Source organism: Puma concolor, chromosome B4 (genome assembly GCF_028749965.1).
Source record: "Puma concolor isolate L17-30 chromosome B4, mPumCon1.1.hap2, whole genome shotgun sequence".
In the NCBI taxonomy this organism is placed as follows: domain Eukaryota; kingdom Metazoa; phylum Chordata; class Mammalia; order Carnivora; family Felidae; genus Puma; species Puma concolor.
The window spans coordinates 11,165,961-11,184,388 of NC_141673.1; the positions used below are offsets into that span (position 1 = coordinate 11,165,961).

Sequence of the window (18,428 nt, forward strand, 5' to 3'; positions counted from 1 at the left end):
TGTCGAGTAAGAGATTGCTACGGCTGAGGTCAGAGAGGTCTTTTCCTGCTTTCTCCTCTAGGGTTTTGATGGTTTCCTGTCTCACATTCAGGTCCTTTATCCATTTTGAGTTTATTTTTGTGAATGGTGTGAGAAAGTGGTCTAGTTTCAATCTTCTGCATGTTGCTGTCCAGTTCTCCCAGCACCATTTGTTAAAGAGACAGTCTTTTTTCCATTGGATAGTCTTTCCTGCTTTGTCACCGACCCGCACTTTAGAACTGCCTGAGGGCTGGGGTGCCTGGGTGGCTCGGGTAGGTGTCCGACTTCGGCTCGGATCATGATCTCACAGCTCGTGAGTTTGAGCCCCACATCGGGCTGTGCCAACAGCTCGGAGCCTGGGGCCTGTTTGGGATTCTGTCTCCCAATCTCTCTCTCTCTCTCTCTCTCTCTCTCTCTGCCCCTCCCTGGCTCGCACTCTCTCCCTCAAAAATAAATAAACATTAAAAAAAAAAAAAACCAACCACCTGAGGGCTTCCAGAAAGACACCGATATCGAGACCCCCCCCCCCCCCCCAACCGCTGGCCAAACAGACCAGATCTCAGGGTAGGACCAGGCACAGTGCCGACTGAGGCTCCCTGCGGGGTCTCACGTGAAGCACTCGTGGAAAAGCACTGGGCTGGATGCTGGGGTAGCACTGATGACTTTTAGGGGAAGAGTGTAGGGGTCAGGTGTGCGCTCTGGAAAGATCCCCCCAGGAGCTGTCACCGAGCAGTGCAGGCAAGAGGCCGCCAGCAGGAGGGGCTGGGGGGTGGGGAGAAGGACACTAGTCCTGATAGGCTTTGGGGGGGGGCTGTGTCCCCAGGGGCTGCAAGGAGCCAGAGCCGAGTGATGGTGAGGCGGAGGGGTAGGGGGTGAGCAGAGCAGATGAAGGGGGGCTCCTGAGAACAAGGGGAAGGGCGGGAGGAAGAGTCAGATCTCATGTCTGCCTTCCGTCCTCGGCCGCACGGGGCAGGCCCCACCAGCAACGGTTTGCAGAAAGTCGATGTGCAGCTGATCCCGCAGGATCTGTGCAGCGAGGCCTATCGCTACCAGGTGACGCCCCGCATGCTGTGTGCCGGCTACCGGAAGGGCAAGAAGGACGCCTGCCAGGTGACTCTGGGGGAGGCGGGGGCGGGCGAGAGGAGGGAGGGAGGGAGGGTGGCCCTCCTGCCACCCACGGCCTGGCCCTCTGCTCGCACCGGCCTGCCGAGGCCCTGAAGCCTCCCAGCGACGCGGGGCTGGCTAGCCCCAACTTCATTGATGAGGAAACTGAGGCTCCGGGTGGGGGTGGGGTGGAGGGACTTGCCCCAAGTTGTCCCAGATCACAAGAGAACCGTGGGGGGCAGGTCTAAGGCTCAAACCCGGTTCCGCCCCCTGCCCCTGCAAGGCACTTTGCCCAAGGGGACACAGTGGCAAGGGATGGGAGCCCACAGAAGGGAGGCAGAGGTGAGTGGGGCATGGGGACACCCGCGGACGCTTCCGCGACGGCCAGGACCCGCGGAAGCACAGGCAGGGCTGCTTTGGGCTCTCTCCACTTACCAGGCGCGGGGCAAGTAGAGGCTTCAGAAGGGGGTGTGACTTTCTTGTCGACTGGAAAATTCCCCGCGGCCAGGACCCTCGCCTTACCCTGATGCGGCCCTGTCTCTTCTCTCCCCCTTGCAGGGCGACTCGGGAGGCCCGCTTGTGTGTAAGGAGCCCAGTGGCCGCTGGTTCCTGGCGGGGCTGGTCAGCTGGGGCCTGGGCTGTGGCCGGCCCAATTACTTTGGTGTCTACACCCGCATCACAGGAGTGATTGGCTGGATCCAGCAGGTGCTGAGCTGAGCAGCTGCCCTCCCTGCGGAGTTGGGGCCCACCTCCCGGACTCAAGTGGCCAGGGCACCCACAAGGCAGGGGAGCGAGTTTTCTGGGGGCAAGCAGGGCCCCGCAGAGGCAGGGGGTGGCGTCCCGTGGTCCCCGACCTGCTCCCTGACATCTGCCCCAGGGAGGGCAACAGGAGGAAGAGGAGGGCCAGCAGCTGGTGGTCGACTCCCCCTGCACCCCAGGGCCGGGATGGTCAGCAGGCCCGGCTGAGGGGGTTCACATTCCAGCCCTGTCGCCTTCTGATTCCCTCTCCCCCTCCCCCTTCCTCCACTGCTGACTCTGGGGGTGGGGGAAATGGTTCAGCAGCACCAAAGGGGGCTTCCGGGTCCCAGGAGAGGTGTCTGGGCTCCCCTCTGCCAATGCCGAGCAGATCCCAGCCTGTGAACTTGCGGGGGGGGGGGTGTGTGGATGGAAGGCACCCTCCAGGGACCCGCAGAGCCCCGGAGACAGCCAGCTAGGCCAGCTGCCACCGTAAGCCAAAGGGTGGGGGAGCCCCGGGTGTAGGGTTCTCCCCCCACCCCTACCTGTCCCCCGGGCCTCCACTGCTCACTCTCACCTGGAAGTGAGCTCCGCTGCCCTGTGGAATAAAGCCGTTTGATCTGAGGCTCTGCTCTGGGGGTTAAACAGGGCCCCGGAGCACTGACCTCATGCTCTCGACTGTGCGAGCCTCTGCTTCCTGCCCGGTCTGTTCGTCAAATGTCTGGAAGGCCAAGGTTAGGTCAGTGGGGGCAGGAGAGTGACCTCCCGGGCAGTTGTCCAGGTCCCAGGACCAACCCCAGGAAGGCAGGGGTTTGGTGAACCGGAGATCAGAGCGAAGGATGGGACAAGTGATGGGCTCCTTCTGGAAGCCTGGGAGGAAACTGAGGCAGAGAGGAGCAGAGCCGTCCTCATTGGCACACCCGCGGTTGGGGGTGAAGCCTGGCGTGGAAGCCCCACCTCCTGGTTCCCAGTCCTCCACTTCTCCGGCACAACACTCCCTTTGCATTCTTGGCACCATTTACCCGGCAGGCTCTCCTGCTGTGTGTCAACTCCTGCAGTGGGGCCACGGAGATGCACAGAGCTCAGCTCCTGATCTCAGGAGGCCTGGGGATGGCAATCCACCATGAAGGGGCTCTGGGGTAGCCGAGAACTCGGGATGTCAGGGAAGGCTGCCTGGAGGAGGTGAGACTTGAGTTGTGTGGCCCGAAGACGGCCGAGGTGGGGAAGGGCATTCCAGACAGGGGAACAGCACGTGCAAAGGCAGAGTCCCACCAGAACGGGACATATTGGTAAGCTGTTTTGAGCGAAACAGAGGTTGAGTGGGAAGGAATGAAAAGGAATGTTGGCGGGGGTGGGGGGGACTCAGAGCAGCTGACAAAGAGTTTGGAGTTGAGCTTAGGACTTGACCCTGCATGCTCTGGGAAGCCACGCAAGCCTTTATGACAGGAGAGTGACACGCGAGTGGATTCACATTGTGGAATGGACCACCAGCAGCAGTGTGGACGCAGTGGGAGGCAGGGAGGCCTTGAGGAGGCCACTGCAGGACTCCAGGAGGGAGAGGGTAGGCTCTAATGAGCAGGGCAGGAAGGATGGACTTGAAGGACCCTCAGTGTCCTCCAGGTGCCTCCATGGATTGGGGTTGGGTGACAGAGGAATCACCCAGGGACCATTCCAAGGGGTCTGTTCTGATCCCCTGTTGCCTGGCCTGGTGGGGGCTTGAGGTCTGGAGGATTTCAGAGCCCCTCCTCAGAAGACTCGCTGCCGGGGAGGCTGAGGAGGCGGGGAGATAGACACTCCAGAGGGGGGGCTCCCGTGGGAGGCTGAGAGGCGTGGCCAGAGCTGAAAGGGTGCTGGGAGGGCGGAGCCTTAGCGACCAAGCGGCAGCGGTCAGAGAGGACCTCTGGTGCTTTGGCTATGGCCTGCTAGTCCAGAGGCCCGTGCAGGCGATCTCTTGCCTGCTGGGCCCGCCTGCAGGACGAGAGGACAGAACAGACCCTAGGGGGACAGCTCCAGGTCCGGGGGGGGGGGGGGTGGTGGAGGATGTTAAAGCATTCCAGCCCCTAGCCTCTCAGGCTTCCCACAGGCATGGCCAGACAGCGTTGGGGGCCCTGCTGAGATGGACATTTGTGGGTCCCACCCCGGTCTTAATTAGCCAGAATGGGGATGGGGGCAGGCTGGACGGTCTGTTCTTTTAACAAGCGTCCTGGGGACGGTTCTGCAAAGCAGGACACAAAATGTGAGGTCAGTTCGGCGAGCCAGATGCCCCAAGGGGAGTGGTGAGGGCCCCCCCGGCCTGAGTGGAGCGGGGGGGGGGGGTGGGGGGGAGCCTCGCCTGGCCCCAGGCAAGGCCTCTGCCTAGGGGCCCCCTGTTTTGCAGGGATGCCAGGGCAGGGGAGCAAGGTGGAGACTTAGCAGGGCTTGGCCAGGGCGGGGCAGGGTGGGGTGGGAGGCCCTGCTGGGCAGGAAAGAGAAGCCCAGGGTCCTGCGGGCAGGCGGGCTCAGGGAACGTGGAGCAGGCGCCCGGGTGTTTATATTTTCTGAGACTGGCGACAGAAGGGTGACAGCAATGGCGAGGTGTGGAGGGGACCAAGAGAAGTCACAGCAGGATGCAGAGGGGTTACCCTGGGGGTTAGGACGCAGCAGAGGCTGTGAAGCAAAGGGCCATGGGAACAGTAGGGTGAGGCTGGGAAGCGGGTCGGGTGGGGGGCTGCTATCCTGATTTCAGCTGGTCTAGGGATGCCGGGAGGCAGGAAGAGACCTGCCTGGCTCCAGGGGCTGGGCCTTTCGAGTCACCTGGTCCAACCCTTTACTTTACAGATGAGGAAACTGAGGCCCAGAGAGGGGCAGGCACGTGCCAACGTTCTCCCAGCAAGGCAGAGCTGGTGACCTTGCCGTTGGGCCACTGGGCAAAGGATGCAGCCGTGACCTCCCTCCCCCATTCCCCATACACACAGAAGAGTGACCACAGGGCAGGGCCCCGGGCTTTAAGAAAAAGCCCCGTTACCTTTGAGTCATTTATCCGACCTTGAGGTTAGCCCCATCCCCAAAAGCGGCCCAGAGGAAGAGAGGGAGGCAGCCCCGTGGCTGTTTCTTCAGGTTTTATTACATGGTGGGGTTGGGCACAGCCTGGGAGATCATCAACGCAGGAGGGGCCCCTTGCTCAGCCCCTGCTGCCCCCAGACTCTCCCCAGGGCAAAGGGAGGAGCGGCCCCCTTTCCCTTCTCACTGGTTCCTGCCGGCTTCACTGCCCCTGCGGAGCCCCTGCCCGCCCCCTCCTGGCTGGGGGGGGGGGGGGGGCCCTTGGCACCCAGCAGGGCACAGGGCGGTGGGAGCAGCCAGGGAGGAGGCTGAGTCCCCCTCCCCCTTCCTCCGACAGGGCCGACCCCCACCCCCTTTGTTCCACCAATACCTGAATCTCCATGTGGGGCTGAGCAGATCCTTCCCCCTCTGAGGGAAGGGCCAAGGGAGGGCCACCCTCTGCCTGGTGCTTTGTACACTCCCCGAGGGCTTTCTGGGACCCTGCTCCTCTTTGTCAACCTCACAACAACCCTGTGAGGTAGGTGGCGGTGGGGAGAGAGAACCCACTGGACAGATGGGGAGACTAAGGCTCAGGGAGGAGATGTGACTGGGTCAGGAGGGAGGGTCTCATTCATGCAGCTGGGGGACCCGGGGGAGGGACCATGGCGGCGTGGGAAACACAGCTGGACAGCGCCACACTTTGGCCACAGGCCAGTGGCTCTGCCCAGGGGTCCCAGGGCCCACCTCAGGCCTTGAGAGGCTCCAGCGGGCCCCCACCCGGCCCCCAGAGGCAGGGGTAGATCACAGCCCCGCAGGTGTAGACAGAAGTGGCAGGGGGGAGAGTGCTTCCTCCGCCTGGAGCTGGGGCCCCACCCCGTGGTACAAAAATAGAGGATTTCAGATCGGAACCCCAAGTCCCTGGAGGTGATCTGGGGCCTCACATCCGGGTGCCTCTGGCTTGTAACAGCTAGAAAATAAGAGGGGGAAGGGGCAGGGGGACGGGTGGGGGGGTGGTCAGAACACCAGGAGAGGAATGACAGGGTGGGGCCAGTGAGGAGGGGTGAGGTGAGGCCAGGGGAGGGCAGAGAGGAGATTGAAATGGAGGGAGGGGAGGGGAAGAGGGAGAGAGAAAGAGGTAGGTGAGTTACAGGGTCCCTTCTCAGAAGAGGGTGGGGGGGGGGCCTGAGGCCCAGAGAAGGTGAATTCAGAGCCGAGGAGGGGGAGCAGGAAGGGGACCCAGCTCGCCCATCCGGGAGCCCCACGCCCCATCCTGGGCTGGGTGGTGGCTGCCGTGGAAGCCAGAGCGTTGGTGACTCTGGCTGGGGAAGGGGGGGGGGGTGGTCAAGGTCAGGTCCCTGCCGGCTCAGGCAAAAGGTGGCAGACAGCAGCTGCCTATCCCCATTTTAGAGGCAACTGTGGCCGAGACGGGGACAGTGACTTGCCCAAGGTCACAGAGCAGGCGGCTACGACGGAGTGGGGGCTTGGAGGCACCCGGCCAGGGCTTTTTCCACGACGCCCTGATCCCCAGCCAGCTCTGGCGGACTGCTCGTAGGCCAAAGGAACCCCGGTGCGGCCGGCTGTCCTTCCCACCCCGGAAGAGACGGGGAACCCAGTGCTGCGAGGCTGCGATGCAGGGGCTCCTGGATGGGCAGGGGTGAGGCCAAGGTGTCTGGCTGCCGTCCCCCCCCCCTTCCCAGCCCGGCTCTGGGGCTGAGGGACAGATGGCAAAGAGGCCCCGCCCCCTAAGGCTCTTCTCTCCGCGCCTCACACCCAAGGCCAAAACAGGTGAGGGGAGAAAGTCGGCTGAAAAGTCAGGCTCAGGTCTGGGGACAGGAGACGCGCCCCCTCCTGGCTGCCGCCCTCCCTCCAGCTCCGCCAAGCTACAAACCAGGGATGGCGGCTCTGGGGGGGCGGGCTAGGGGCCCCGAGGAGGAGAAGCCCTCGCTGCAAGCGCAGCCTCAGCCCTGAGGGGTGCAGACAGGGACCTGCAAGGAGGAAACGTGAGGCGGCGGCGGCGGCGAGGACGGGAGGCGCTGGGCGGGGCGGCCCGGCCTCAGGGGTGCCCGGCGGGGCTGGCGGGCGCCAAGGAGACGCGGCCACGACCCTCGTCCCCAGGCCGGGAGGCGGCAGGCGCCAGAGGGGGCGCGGGAGGCGGCAGGCGGGAGGCTCTGGGATGCGGGGGGGCCGGGGCGCCTGGGTGGAGGGCGCGGGAGGCGGGGGCCGGGGCGGCCCGGGGATGGAGGCGTGAGCAGGCAGAGAGGAAACCCGGACAGGGGCAGAGAGGGAAGAGGCAGGGTGCAGATGAGATCCAGGAGGAGGAAGAGGTGGATGAAGATGAGGCGGGGCCTCCCGCGGGAAGCGGAGGAGGCGGCGGTGGCGGGAGGGAGAAAAGGTTAGCGGGCTCCTGGGAGGACTGGGCTGTAAAGAGAAAGCGAGAGAAGGGATGGTTATGCAGGCGAGGCGCCGGGCGCGCGGCTGAGCTGACCCTGGTGGCCCGTCCCCGCCCGCAGGCCCCGGCCCCCCGGTTCGGCGGCTGGCTCCAGCGGGGCAGTGGGCGGGAGGCTCTGGCTTTTATGCGCAATCATTCTCCTCGGGGGGCGGCTGCACCTTTCTCCTGTGTACCTGCCTCCACCTGCACCTGTTCCACCTCCTGCCGCCGCTCGTCCTCCAGCTGCTCCTCCGTGCTCTGTGGACCAGCCGGCGGACCCAGGGAAGAAAGAGTGGAGAACTAACGAGGGGCCAGGGCCGGCGGGCGGCTGTCCCCGTGGGCCCCCTCTCAGGGCGGGCGAGATGCGGGGGCGGGGGGCAGGGACCTTAAGGAGGGAGAAGCTGGGGCATCTTGTCCCGTCCCCTGGGGGCTCTGGAAGGGCCTGGAGGAAGGGCACGGGACGGGGCCCCCGCTGGGGGATGCTCACGGAGCAGTCCGGCCGCTACTACGGGGTGCAAGGCCGGGTGAGGGCTGGAAGAGGAACGGGTGGGTGTGTGGCCAGGGGAGCCTGGGAAGGCCTCACTTCAGGAGGGCTGACCCAGAGTAGACACGAGGCCAGGGAAGGCCCGGGGATGCCATGGACAGGTTCCGACGCCCCAAGCTCCCAGGCTTTGGCGCAGAGAGGCAGGAGCAGCGGGCTTGCTCTGCACCCTCGCAAGGCAGTGCCAGCCACTGACCCTGATGGCGGTGGGGTGGGCAGGGGGAGTCGCAGGACGGGGAGGCAGACAGACAGGAAGCCCGGGTTCGTAAGTCTCCGACGCACTGGGACAGACCCCCTCTTCCCCCCCAGAGGGAATGGTCTCCCTCTTTCCCTGCCTGGCTTGCTGCCCTGCCCCATCGGCCCCACCAAAGGCCCTCGAGGCTTCTGACCGGCTCTGGGTTCGAGGCGGCAGGACCTGTGCTCAGCCCCCTTCCCCACAGCCGGCTTTGCTGCCTCAGAGGCCAGGGCAGGAACACGTGGCTGGGTCCCCCGGGGTTGCTGACCTCTCCCCTGCAGAGCACCCGAGGAAGGGGCCCCGGGGAAGGGGCAGGATGCACAGATTTGGCTTCCCTGCCCCGGCCCTGGCCAGCTGGGAACATTTACCCACCTCTGGGAAATAAACTGGCCATTTTGGATCCCAGAAGCTCTAAGCGTGGCGGCACCAGAGAGGACGTAGTCTACCCTCACTTCTCAGAGAACACACCGGAGGGCCGGGGCTTGTCCAAGGTCACGCAGGGCATGGCACACCGTGCCCAAACCCCTAGTTCGGTACACCCTGTGGCCACCGTGCGAACGGCATCCAGGCCCCCTCCGGCCGTGCCCTTGGGACGTTCCTAGCTCATTTCTCCCCCTGCCTGGGCCTGGGTAACCGGCGTGAGCAGACGGGACCGTGGGTGGCATGGGATGGATGGCATTGGCTGTGACCAGGTGGTTGGTTATGTGTGTGCGGCAGGAGGGAGAGAGAAGCAGGGATGGCTGGGTGGAGGGCAGGGAGAGGATGGAGGAAAAGGGGGGGGAAGCTGAGGCGGGGGGGGGGGGCTCACCTTGGTTTTGCGGCTGGACTCAGAGCTCAGCCCGTGCGGGGAGGTGTAGAGCTCCTTGGACACCACGCACAGGAACTCAGCCTGGTCCTCGTTGCCATAGTTGTAGGAGGAGCCGATGTTCACCAGCTGGGGGGCGGAGCGTGGGGACAAAGAGGACAGGTTGGGAGGCCGGGTTAAAGGCAGCCCGCACAGCCACCCGCCCTGGCTTGGCGGGGCGGGGCCTGACCCCTGGAGGACGCCGCCTTCTCTCTGCGGTTCCCCACCCCTCACCCCAGCCCCAGATCTAGAAGCCGCTGCTTAAAAGCAGGCGGAGGCCACGATGGGCGGATCATCGTCCACCTCTGTCCCAGGCGTGGCTGAAGCAGCCCCAGAACCAAGCTGTAGGGTAGGGTTGGCATGGTGGGGCCCCACAGACTATTCTGTTCATTCTCAGAAGCAGAGGTGGAACGGGCTGTCCCCTCCTTAGGCCGGAGGGCAAACAATCGGTGCCCCCTGAGCTGCCTGCTCAGCCTCTGGGAGCCCATGCGATTGCCAGAGGCTCCCGTGGGCTCCACGGAGCCCCACCTTTGTCCCGGGGTCCTTGGAAGAACCACAACCACGAGGCCCTGCGCAGGACATTCGGCCCCCCAGGACCCTCGCCCAACAGGCAGAGTGAAAATCAGCCCCTCTGGCACACGGGGCTTGAAGAGACAGTAACCTGTAGGAAGTCCCCCAGCCAGGAAGAGTGGAACAGGGGTTAGACCCCGGGATCCTGAGTCCTCGCCGGAGTCTTATAATCTGATAATCTGTGTGATCCTGCTGATAATCTGTGTGATCCTGCCTGGCTCCAGGGAGCTCTACTCTAGGCCAGGGACTTTACCCATGGCACTTCTTTTTTTTCTTTTTCAATGTTTATTTTTGAGAGACAGAGACAGAGTGCAAGCAGGGGAGAGACAGAGAGAGAGAGAGGGAGGCACAGAATCTGGAAGCAGGCTCCAGGCTCCGAGCTGTCCGCACAGAGCCCGACGCGGGGCTCGAACTCACGAACCGCGAGATCGTGACCTGAGCCGAGGTCGGTCGCTCAACCGACGGAGCCCCCCAGGCGCCCCTGTCCACGGCACTTCTAATCTTCCCAACAGTCTTGCAAAGGGAGCACGACTGGCCCACGCCACAGATTGGGAAACTGAGGCCCAGAGAGGAGATGTGACTCGCTCAGGGTCACATGGCCTGCAAGTGGCAGATCCAGGCCTCTGGCTCCTGGACGGAGCTATTCCTCCGTACCGCCCGGCCATCCGGGGAGCCCTGGCCTTCTCCCTTCTTCAACCTCCACGTCCCAGGGGCCGTGGGCAGGTGCGGCTACAGAGCCAGCCAAACCCTCTTCCTTCTCGCAGGACAAATGTGACGTGGGGTTAACTTGCTGGCTCTGTTCCTCTGGAAACCTGAGCCGCGTGACGTGAGCTGCGTGGCCAGGATGGCACCACTCACGACAAGTTGCTCCTGACTGCATCGGTCCCTGTGAGTCCTCGTGGGAAGTCACCGCTTGGGCTTCCCGGGTGTGGCAAGGCTGTGACTCGGCAGGTCCCTGGCAGGGACCCGGAAGCTGCCGGGCCTTGTCACGAGAGGCGCTGACCCCAGGTGGGGTCCGCTCACCTACGGGGGATCGAGTCCCCTTGCTCCTGAGCTGTCGCCTGGGGGCCAGAGACCTGCCCGTGCCCCTGCGGAGACCACGCCCCGGGGGCTGGGAGAACCCCCACCGAAGCCGCCTGGGTCTTCTGTCTCTCTCCTTCTGATCACTCTGCGGCCGAGCGTGGCATTTCCTACTCTTGTTCAGCGTGATGGCTGGGGGCTGTGCCGGGGAACCCCAGCCTGGGGCTTCCCCGTGGCGCCGGGTGGTTCCAGGGGTGGCCCCGTGGCCCCCACCCACCTGCTCGAAGCGCCAGCCGTCTGACATGGTGGAGACCATCTGCGTCAACTCCTCCTCCTGGCACTGCAGCACGCGGTACACGTGCTTGGGGGGGACCTGCAGGCAGAGAGGTGACCTGGAGGGCAGCCGGGGGAGGGACGAGCACCTGTCACCCCCGCAACTTCTTCTCCCCCCGCCCACCGCACACCCCTAAGGAGACAAGGAGGGGCAGGTGCAAGGTGGGGAGGCGGCAGCCACGTCCTGAGGACCCCCCGTGTGCCCAGCCCTCGACACGCACGGTCTCACTTCATCCTTCCCCACACGCCACGAGTTACGGGATCTTCACAGAGGCTCTGACTTGCCCAAGGTCACGGAGCCGAAGCGTGGCAGAGGAGGAGCACAGGTGGTACGAGGGGGAAGAGAGGCCACGGAGCTAACCCCCTTCAATCTCCGGGGGCCGCCCGTCCGCCTGCCCCCACCCGCGTCTCCTCCAGGGTGGCCAGAGGGGCCCCCCCCAGCCCCGCCTCCAGACCAGGCCCAGGGCGCTCAGAAGCCTAAGCCCCAGCACCTCGCGCTCTGCCCCCAGGGGTCTGCCTGATGTCACGAAATGGACAATTTACTAATCCTGCGTTGCCCCCACAAGGCCCCCTGTGCCTCCACACTGACCCCATTTTGCCGTGGGGAAGGGAAGAGGGGGGCAGGTCTCAGTGGGGGGCCCATTCATACCGCGAACAGAGGCGAGTCAGGGACAGAACCCAGCGTCCTTCTCCCCGTCTGGGGCTTTGCTGGGCAGTCTGGGAGCTGGACAACCCCCTCGCGTCACAGGCCAGCTGGGCCTCCCCACGTCTCCCGACCCTCCTCCCGCCTCCCCCAGCTCTGGCTCTCCCGCCACAGCCTGCTCTGGCTCCCTGCTGCCTTGCTGCTCCTGACCTGTGTGACGGGATAGTCCTTCTCCTCCATCCGGTCTTTGATGATGCGGATCAGCGGGCCGATGTTGTAGAACTCAGCTTCCTCTAGGACCCCTGGCGCAGACAGAGCGGCCCCCGGGTCACTCGGGCTGCCCCCGTGCCCTCCTCTCCCCGTGTCCCCTCTGCCCCACACCCACCCACACCCGCCAGTGCCCCCATCTGGGGGCTGCTTCAGGGCTGGCAAGAGGCAGCAGACTCACTGGGGCCGGAACCTAGAACATCACAACGAGAAGGACCTCGGCTGACCCCCCATCACACACTCCCATCGATGAAGCCCGTGCTAAGAGCCAGCTACTGTGCTAAGCACGTTGCGTTCTCTACTGCAGTTAATTCTTAGCACTAGAAGTAGGTACGGTCATTGCCCCCACTGAACGATGGGGGAAACCGAGGCCCGGAAAGAGAAGCAGCTGCCCCAGGCTCTACCGCCGGTAAGCGGCAGAGCTGGGATCCAAATCCAAGTTCCTCTGACTTCAGAACCCACTACAGATGCATCATCTTTGTACACGTCCGTCCCGACTACCACACCCTTTACAAAGCCCCCTTTGTAAAGGGGGGAAGCAGGCATTATTGTCCCCACACAGCTGAGGGAACTGAGAGTCTCACCGACAAGCGGAATGGCCCCAGGCCTTTGGAGTCTCCTGAGTGCCTACAGGGCAAGGATCCCCCTGGTTCTTTCCTTGACTGGCCTCCGGGCTCCCTGAGGACCGGGCCGTGTCTGATCTAGCCTCTGTCCCAGGTTACCTACACGGCACCTAATACCGAGTAGGCGGCCCGCGAGTGTTGCTGCCTGAGTGCGCCTTGGGGAGCCCTGCCCATGACAGATGACGAACACGGCATCAGTGACCCTTGGTGCCAGGTGCTGCACTAAAGGACATACTTGTATTACTTCCCTCCGCCCTCACAGCAGCTCAGGAAGGCGGGTGCTCTCGCCACCCCGCTCCGCAGACGCGGGCATGGAGGCACAGAGAGATAAGTGACTTTCCGGGTGTCCCACAGCTAGAAAAATCTCGTCCCAGATCCTCCGGGGCCCTCGATGGGGGCCCCAGCCCTGTCTCAGGTGCGGGGAGTAGCAGAACTGGCAGAAACCCAGCACCTGTAAACAGATGTCGGCGGTGACGCAGTGTTTACGTCCCCTCCCCGCGGGCCCTGTTCCTGGGCCCCAGCCGTGCCCGGGTACCTGTGCTCCCCTGAGGGGCTGCCCGAAAGCCGAGGGGCTGGTGCCTACCGTGGGCTCCGAGTTTGAAACCCCAGACCACTGGGGAGCTACGTGGCCTTTAGATCACCATGTCCCACGGGGGTCAGCGGGGGAGACCGATGGCCCCGCGTGAGGAAGGATGGGCTGTTCTAAACCCCCACAGTGTACAAACACTGGGATGCATGACACCTGCTGTCCCCAAACATGCTCTCCCCGATGTAGATCGCCGCCCCTAATTGATATAGACATGTGGAGGCTCAGAAAGGAGAAGTGACATGTCCAAGCTGGCCCGGCTGCGTCAGCTGACCCGGAGCCACGCCTTGTGCCCCAAGGAAGAGTTGACTTGGAGCTGTTTATAGTTGTTGCCCCCCGGCTGAGGCTTTGCCAAGAGGATATTCTCTCGGGCATGGCTTCCCCGCCATCTACTGGAGCCAGACATGGGCATCTACAGGGCCTCAGCCCTAGGCCCCCCCGGAAGAACCAAACCCCTGCTGGGGAACCGGCTCCCCCTCCCCCACCTCCACCCACAACCGGCTGTGCCACAGAGGCCGCTGGATTTGCAGAAGAGTCACCTGCTCCACCCGCCTGCTGACTGTCAGCCCTTGCCAGGCATCTCAGATACCGGATCACCCGCAGAAAGAGAGCCCATGCCTCCTCCCGTGCCTGTCTCCACCCTATTCACACCTGCCTTCCCAGGAGGTCAGGAGAAAGGGCATCCCTGCCCACAACACACACTGCCGGCCTCACTGTCGCCCTCTGTCTTCTGCCTCTCCGCCTCCGTCACCTCCCCTACAGCGCTCGGCCAAAGCTCAGGCTGGTCAGCTTGGTGCAGCCCCCAGGCTCAGTCCAGGCAGAGGCTTTGCGATTCAGTCTTGTCAGGGACGAGGTAGTGGGAAACATGGAAGGAATCAAATGTCCCCCCAGCCCTGACTGGGAGAAATGGCTCTGGACTTCCACGGAAGGCTCTGGCCGACTGCAGAGGGCAGGGCTAGGTAGGATGCAGTCCCCCGGCTAGCCCCCTGGACCAACTCACCCTCCTCGGCCATGTCCTTGTCCAGCACCAGCTTGCCATGCCGGAGGAAGTTCAGGATGGGCCCAAAGTAGGTGGGGTCACGGTCAATGAGGTAGGCCCCAGTCTCATCCTAAGGAGATAAGGGGCACAGGCAGTGAGAGGAGAGGCCTCCCCCAACCCACCCCCTTACTTCAGGCCCAGCAATGGTTGGAGGGAGGGAGCGAGCGCTGAGTCTGCTCTTCACTGGAATGAAGTGGCATGATGGGACAGAAAGGCTTCGCTGTCAGACCCGCGTAGGTTCAAGTCCTGCTTCTGCCATTTCCTCACTATGTGACCTGGGGCCAGTGACTGGGCCTCTCTGAGCCTCACTCCGCTCCCCCATAACCAGGGGTCATGGTGAGCATCCGGTGAGTTCTGAGCGGCACCTGCCGCAGAGTAGGGCTCGGTGATTGTCCCTCTTAGAGGTTGTTCCCCTGAAGCCAGCCCTACACTATCTCCATCAGATCCCCAGTCATTCTGGGGATGCTGGATGTTTACAAGTTTCCAAAGGAGTCGCTATCTCATTGGACAGGCTCGGCCCGCAGGGAGGCAGGGCGGGCATCTGGACAACTCTACGGAGAGAAAGCAGGCACGTCAAAGGGTGAGGAGACTTGCCCAAGGTCACAGCATCAGAGGGTCAGGGGATGAGGGAGAGGGGGCCCTTCAGGTCACCTGCGGACCAGCCTCCTCTGGTTACAGACAGGAGGAGGCTGATCCTGGAGCAGGGAGGGAGGGGTCCGACCCAAGGTCATGCAGGCAGTTTGCAGCAGAGCAGGGATGGGAGCCCAGAAATGGTGGCCGACAGGCCCGGGCTCCTCCCTGATGAAACCCAGCTCGGAAGGCACCCCAGGACTTCTCTACCCAGCGCGCAGCACTCCTAGGCCACCCACACCGCAAAGGGCCGTGGGGAAGCCACCGCAGCCAACTCCTTCCCCGGTGCGGGAGTCCCGTTTGGGAAGGAGGGAAGGCCCCAAAGGAGGGCGAGGGTCCCGATCCACCAGCCTCCTGGGGTGGGAGCCCAGGGCGGTGGTCCGAATGCCCTAAATGGCCGCGGCCCGGCGTTGTCCCGTTGCCACGACAGTGGGCACGTCCCGCGCTCTCCCTCCTCCCTTCCTCCGACCAGCTCTTCCCGCCTCGGGCCCTGGGGAAATCAAAGCAGCCGAGCTCCCGGCCAGGCCGGCCCGGATTCGGGCGGGCAGAGGACCCCGCCCGACGGCCGCCCCCCGCGCGGGCCTCACCCGGTCCGACTGCAGCTCTTCCCCCTGGCACAGGCGGCTGAGGAAGGACTTCTGCTCCCGGCACAGCGTCTGCCGGGTGGTCAGGAACACCGTGCCCCCCACGTTGAGCCGCACCCACTTGCCCCAGCCGCCCGGCGCGCGGCCGCCCGCCCCCGCCGGCGGCGCTGCCTCCCCGGCCTCCATCCTCCCCGCTCGCCCCGGCGTCTGCATCCTCCGGGCGCGGCGGCTGGGGGCGGGCAGGTACCGCGCGCCGGGCATGCCGGGAGCTGTAGTCCGCGCCCCGGGCGGGGCGGGGCGAGGCGAACGGGGCGGGGCGAGGCGGCCGGGGTGGTGGTCCGCGGGGCCCGCGCTCCCAATCCCAGGCGCTGCCTGGGCGGCCGGCAGACCCGGCCTCCAGAAGAAGCCCTTTGGCCAAATCACCGTGTTTGGGGAAGGTCAGGTTCGAGGTCAGTGGGGCAATAGTGAGTGCTACCCCAAATCGGTGCTCCTTCCTCCTGCGTGTTCTTCCGATAACTGTTTTCTCTTGCTCCAGTTTAGGTTATTAAACAATTGGTGCCGGGAGAAACGTTTGCTCTCAGGATTCTGTAGCACTCACCTGTTATCTGTTTTCCAAGATTCTTTCATACTGCCCTTTGGGTTGGGGGGGGGGGGGGTAGTGAAGCGGGGGATGAAGGGGGGGAGGCTGGGTTCTTTGCCAACATAAGCTGAGGACAACATAGTTGGGCTTAAAGTCGACTGACCACCCACTACATTCCAGATGCTTTGTATGTCTGTATTTGGCCCTGAAGCTCTCAGCAGCCCTGTGAGGTTGGTATTACTGTACCCATTGTACGGATGAGGACACTGATGTGAAGTGACCCCCCTGACTCACACGGCTGGTGAGTGGCAGGCCAGCAAGGACCCAGGTGGGCTCCAGGTGCCTTTCCGCCACCAAGGCCCCTTTCCTGCTCCCCTGCCATGGGCTGTCAGTGCTCCTTGGGAAAGGTTTCTAGGGAAGAGGGTGGAAGGGGCACTGGATCAAAGTCGAGAGAACTGGGTTTTCATCTTGGCTTTTGTGGGATGAGGTACTGGGCAAGGTCTCAGCTTTCCCATCTGTAATTTGGGAGGGAGAGAGGGACTGGTTGTGTGCGCCCCCTTCTAAGCCAGACAACTTGGAGCTGGGACTGTTGCCATCATGGAGACTGCAGGGTGGGGAGGGGAGGGGACTGCAGGGTGGTCCTCTGGGACCAGGGAGGGACAAGGGCTGAAGGGGAAGCTGTCCTTAACTTTCTCACCTTCTGGATGCTTGAGTCTTTTTTTTTTTTTTAATGTTTTTAATGTTTATTTTGAGAAAGAGAGACAGAGCATGAGCAGGGGAGGGGCAGAGAGAGAGAGAGAGAGAGAGAGAGAGAGAGGGAGACACAGAATTGGAAGCAGGCTCCAGGCTCTGAGCTGTCAGCACAGAGCCCGACGTGGGGCTCGAATTCATGAACCGTGAGATCATGACCTCGGCCAAAGTCAGACGCTTAACCGATGGAGCCACCCAGGCGCCCCAGTGGATGCTCGAGTCTTGATCCCGGATTAAGGGAGAGGGGTCTGAGGCTTCCCTCAGTGATCCCAGTGTCCCCCTCCTCCCAGAGCTCCCCACACTGGGCAGCCTGGCTTCGTGCGGAGAGGAAATCTCCTCCCCTGGGCAGGGAATCGGTCACTGCTGCTACAATGCATGCTCTTGAGCAACTTCCTCTCTGAGCCTGTTTTTCCTTTTGCAAAATGGGAACTCTGATAGTTGCTACCGTAGAGCGTTGCCGTGAAGATTAAATCATATAATGTCTATTAAACACCCGGCATAGTCCCTGGTCTTTAGCCTATTGAGTTGAGCAGGGGGCTGAGAGGTCAGTCTGGGGCCAACCTGTGTTTGCCGTGCCTGTGGGGCAAGTGACAGTTGTCCCTCCAGGTGTGGCGCTCTGGAGAATTACTTGGACTGGAGAGGGGAGGAGACCGCCCACCAAAGAGGACAGGAAAAGCCCCATGCGTGGGCCAGTTGGAAACAAGTTCATATGAGGAGTAGGTTGAGAAAGCTGAGGCTCAGCGTGATGATGCCTCAGGAGCCCAGGGCTGGCCAGACCCAAACTGCTCCCACAGACCTGCCCCAGGACTGGAGGCACAGAGTGACTTGCACAGGGTCACTCAGCAGGACGCGATCCGTTCCCACCTCCGTCCTCCAGAAGACGGGACCGTGGCTCCCAGACCGTGAGCCTTCACAGGTTGTGCTGGAACTGGCTGCTGAGCGCAAGGCAGCCTCCAAACCTGGTCTCATCGTGGGTTCTGGAGCCCAAGCCAATAACCACCCTGCTTCCCGCGGAGTCCCGAAGCTGTGTCCTTAACCTCGTCATCAGATGAGGACACCGTAGTGCGGTCACAGGGCTGACACCCTTCGCTCCCACCAACCATCACTCGGTGCCTTACTGTTTGTTGAATGCCCACCACGTGCCAGACATTGAAACACGGAAGCGAAGACGTCAGTCGTGGTCCCTGCTTTAGAGGGGACCTCGGGTCGGGGAGGTGAATTGGAGTGGCTTTGACAAAACATGGAAGCCCAGACGGTCCTGTTTCTGATTATGGACTGGCACTCTTCCTGGTTGTGTGTGTGTGTGTGTGTGTGTGTGTGTGTGTCTTCCCCGTTTAGAGGACAAAACCACAAATGCCCCTTAGACAGTTTCTCAGGATGATGGTTACCCAGGACGCGAGCCAAACTTCAAATGCTTGCTGGTTACACCGCCCCCTGCTGTCCCCTTCTGGGAAGAGCAACTTTCAGGTGCTTTTTAATAAGGCTCTAAAATGGGCTTCTGAAGGCAAGCGAGAGAGGAGGAGAGGTGATCGATTAAGGGGCACAGGCTCCCAGACAAGGATGCCAGCCAACCTTTGTGGCTTGCTAGCCAGGGGACCTTGGCAGAGTCGCTTAACCTCTCTGCACCTCAGTTTCCCCACTTCTAAACTGTATCCGGCTCACGCTGTGAGGGTCATGTTAGCAGCATCCCTGGCTTGTCTCACATCAGCCGTCAGTCCCGTGACTAAGATGTCACTCAGCCCTGCGGGGATTTGGGGTTCAGCCCTCCCCTCCCCACGTTCAGATGTCAGAACGTTCTGATCAGCCTCGACTCTCTGTTGTTGTGTTTACATCAGATCCAATCCAGTCGCTGCCTTGGCCATCAGTTCTGCCTCCTGCGT

General features: G+C 62.9%; 2 protein-coding genes across 10 annotated transcripts in view; one reads left to right on the top strand and one right to left on the bottom strand.

Moving 5' to 3' along the window:
- Positions 1 to 2,535, top strand: part of TMPRSS6 (transmembrane serine protease 6) — a 41,439-nt gene extending 38,904 nt beyond the window's left edge. For all 5 annotated transcript variants that reach the window (XM_086712351.1, XM_086712353.1, XM_086712352.1 and 2 more), the window contains 2 exons: positions 992 to 1,128; positions 1,681 to 2,535. In XM_086712351.1, the coding sequence (XP_086568477.1) occupies positions 992 to 1,128; positions 1,681 to 1,839 (296 nt within the window). In that variant the 3' untranslated portion in view covers positions 1,840 to 2,535. The remainder of the gene's footprint in view (positions 1 to 991; positions 1,129 to 1,680) is intronic.
- A 2,405-nt stretch (positions 2,536 to 4,940) lies between these two features.
- Positions 4,941 to 15,447, bottom strand: KCTD17 (potassium channel tetramerization domain containing 17). 5 transcript variants are annotated; one of them, XM_086712357.1, is made up of 8 exons: positions 15,222 to 15,446; positions 13,966 to 14,074; positions 11,700 to 11,791; positions 10,791 to 10,886; positions 8,888 to 9,013; positions 7,498 to 7,561; positions 6,764 to 6,860; positions 5,621 to 5,842 (listed from the first exon to the last, which is right to left on the bottom strand). In XM_086712357.1, the coding sequence occupies exons 1-8, from the start codon at positions 15,429 to 15,431 to the stop codon at positions 5,773 to 5,775; spliced, it is 864 nt and encodes a 287-aa protein (XP_086568483.1). In that variant the 5' UTR covers positions 15,432 to 15,446; the 3' UTR covers positions 5,621 to 5,772. The 5 variants fall into 5 exon arrangements, with proteins under 5 accessions (XP_086568480.1, XP_086568483.1, XP_086568484.1 ...); XM_086712354.1 differs by lacking the exon at positions 6,764 to 6,860 and having other exon boundaries at positions 4,941 to 5,842; XM_086712356.1 differs by lacking the exon at positions 5,621 to 5,842 and having other exon boundaries at positions 5,853 to 6,860; positions 15,222 to 15,447.
- Positions 15,448 to 18,428: the final 2,981 nt, after the last annotated feature.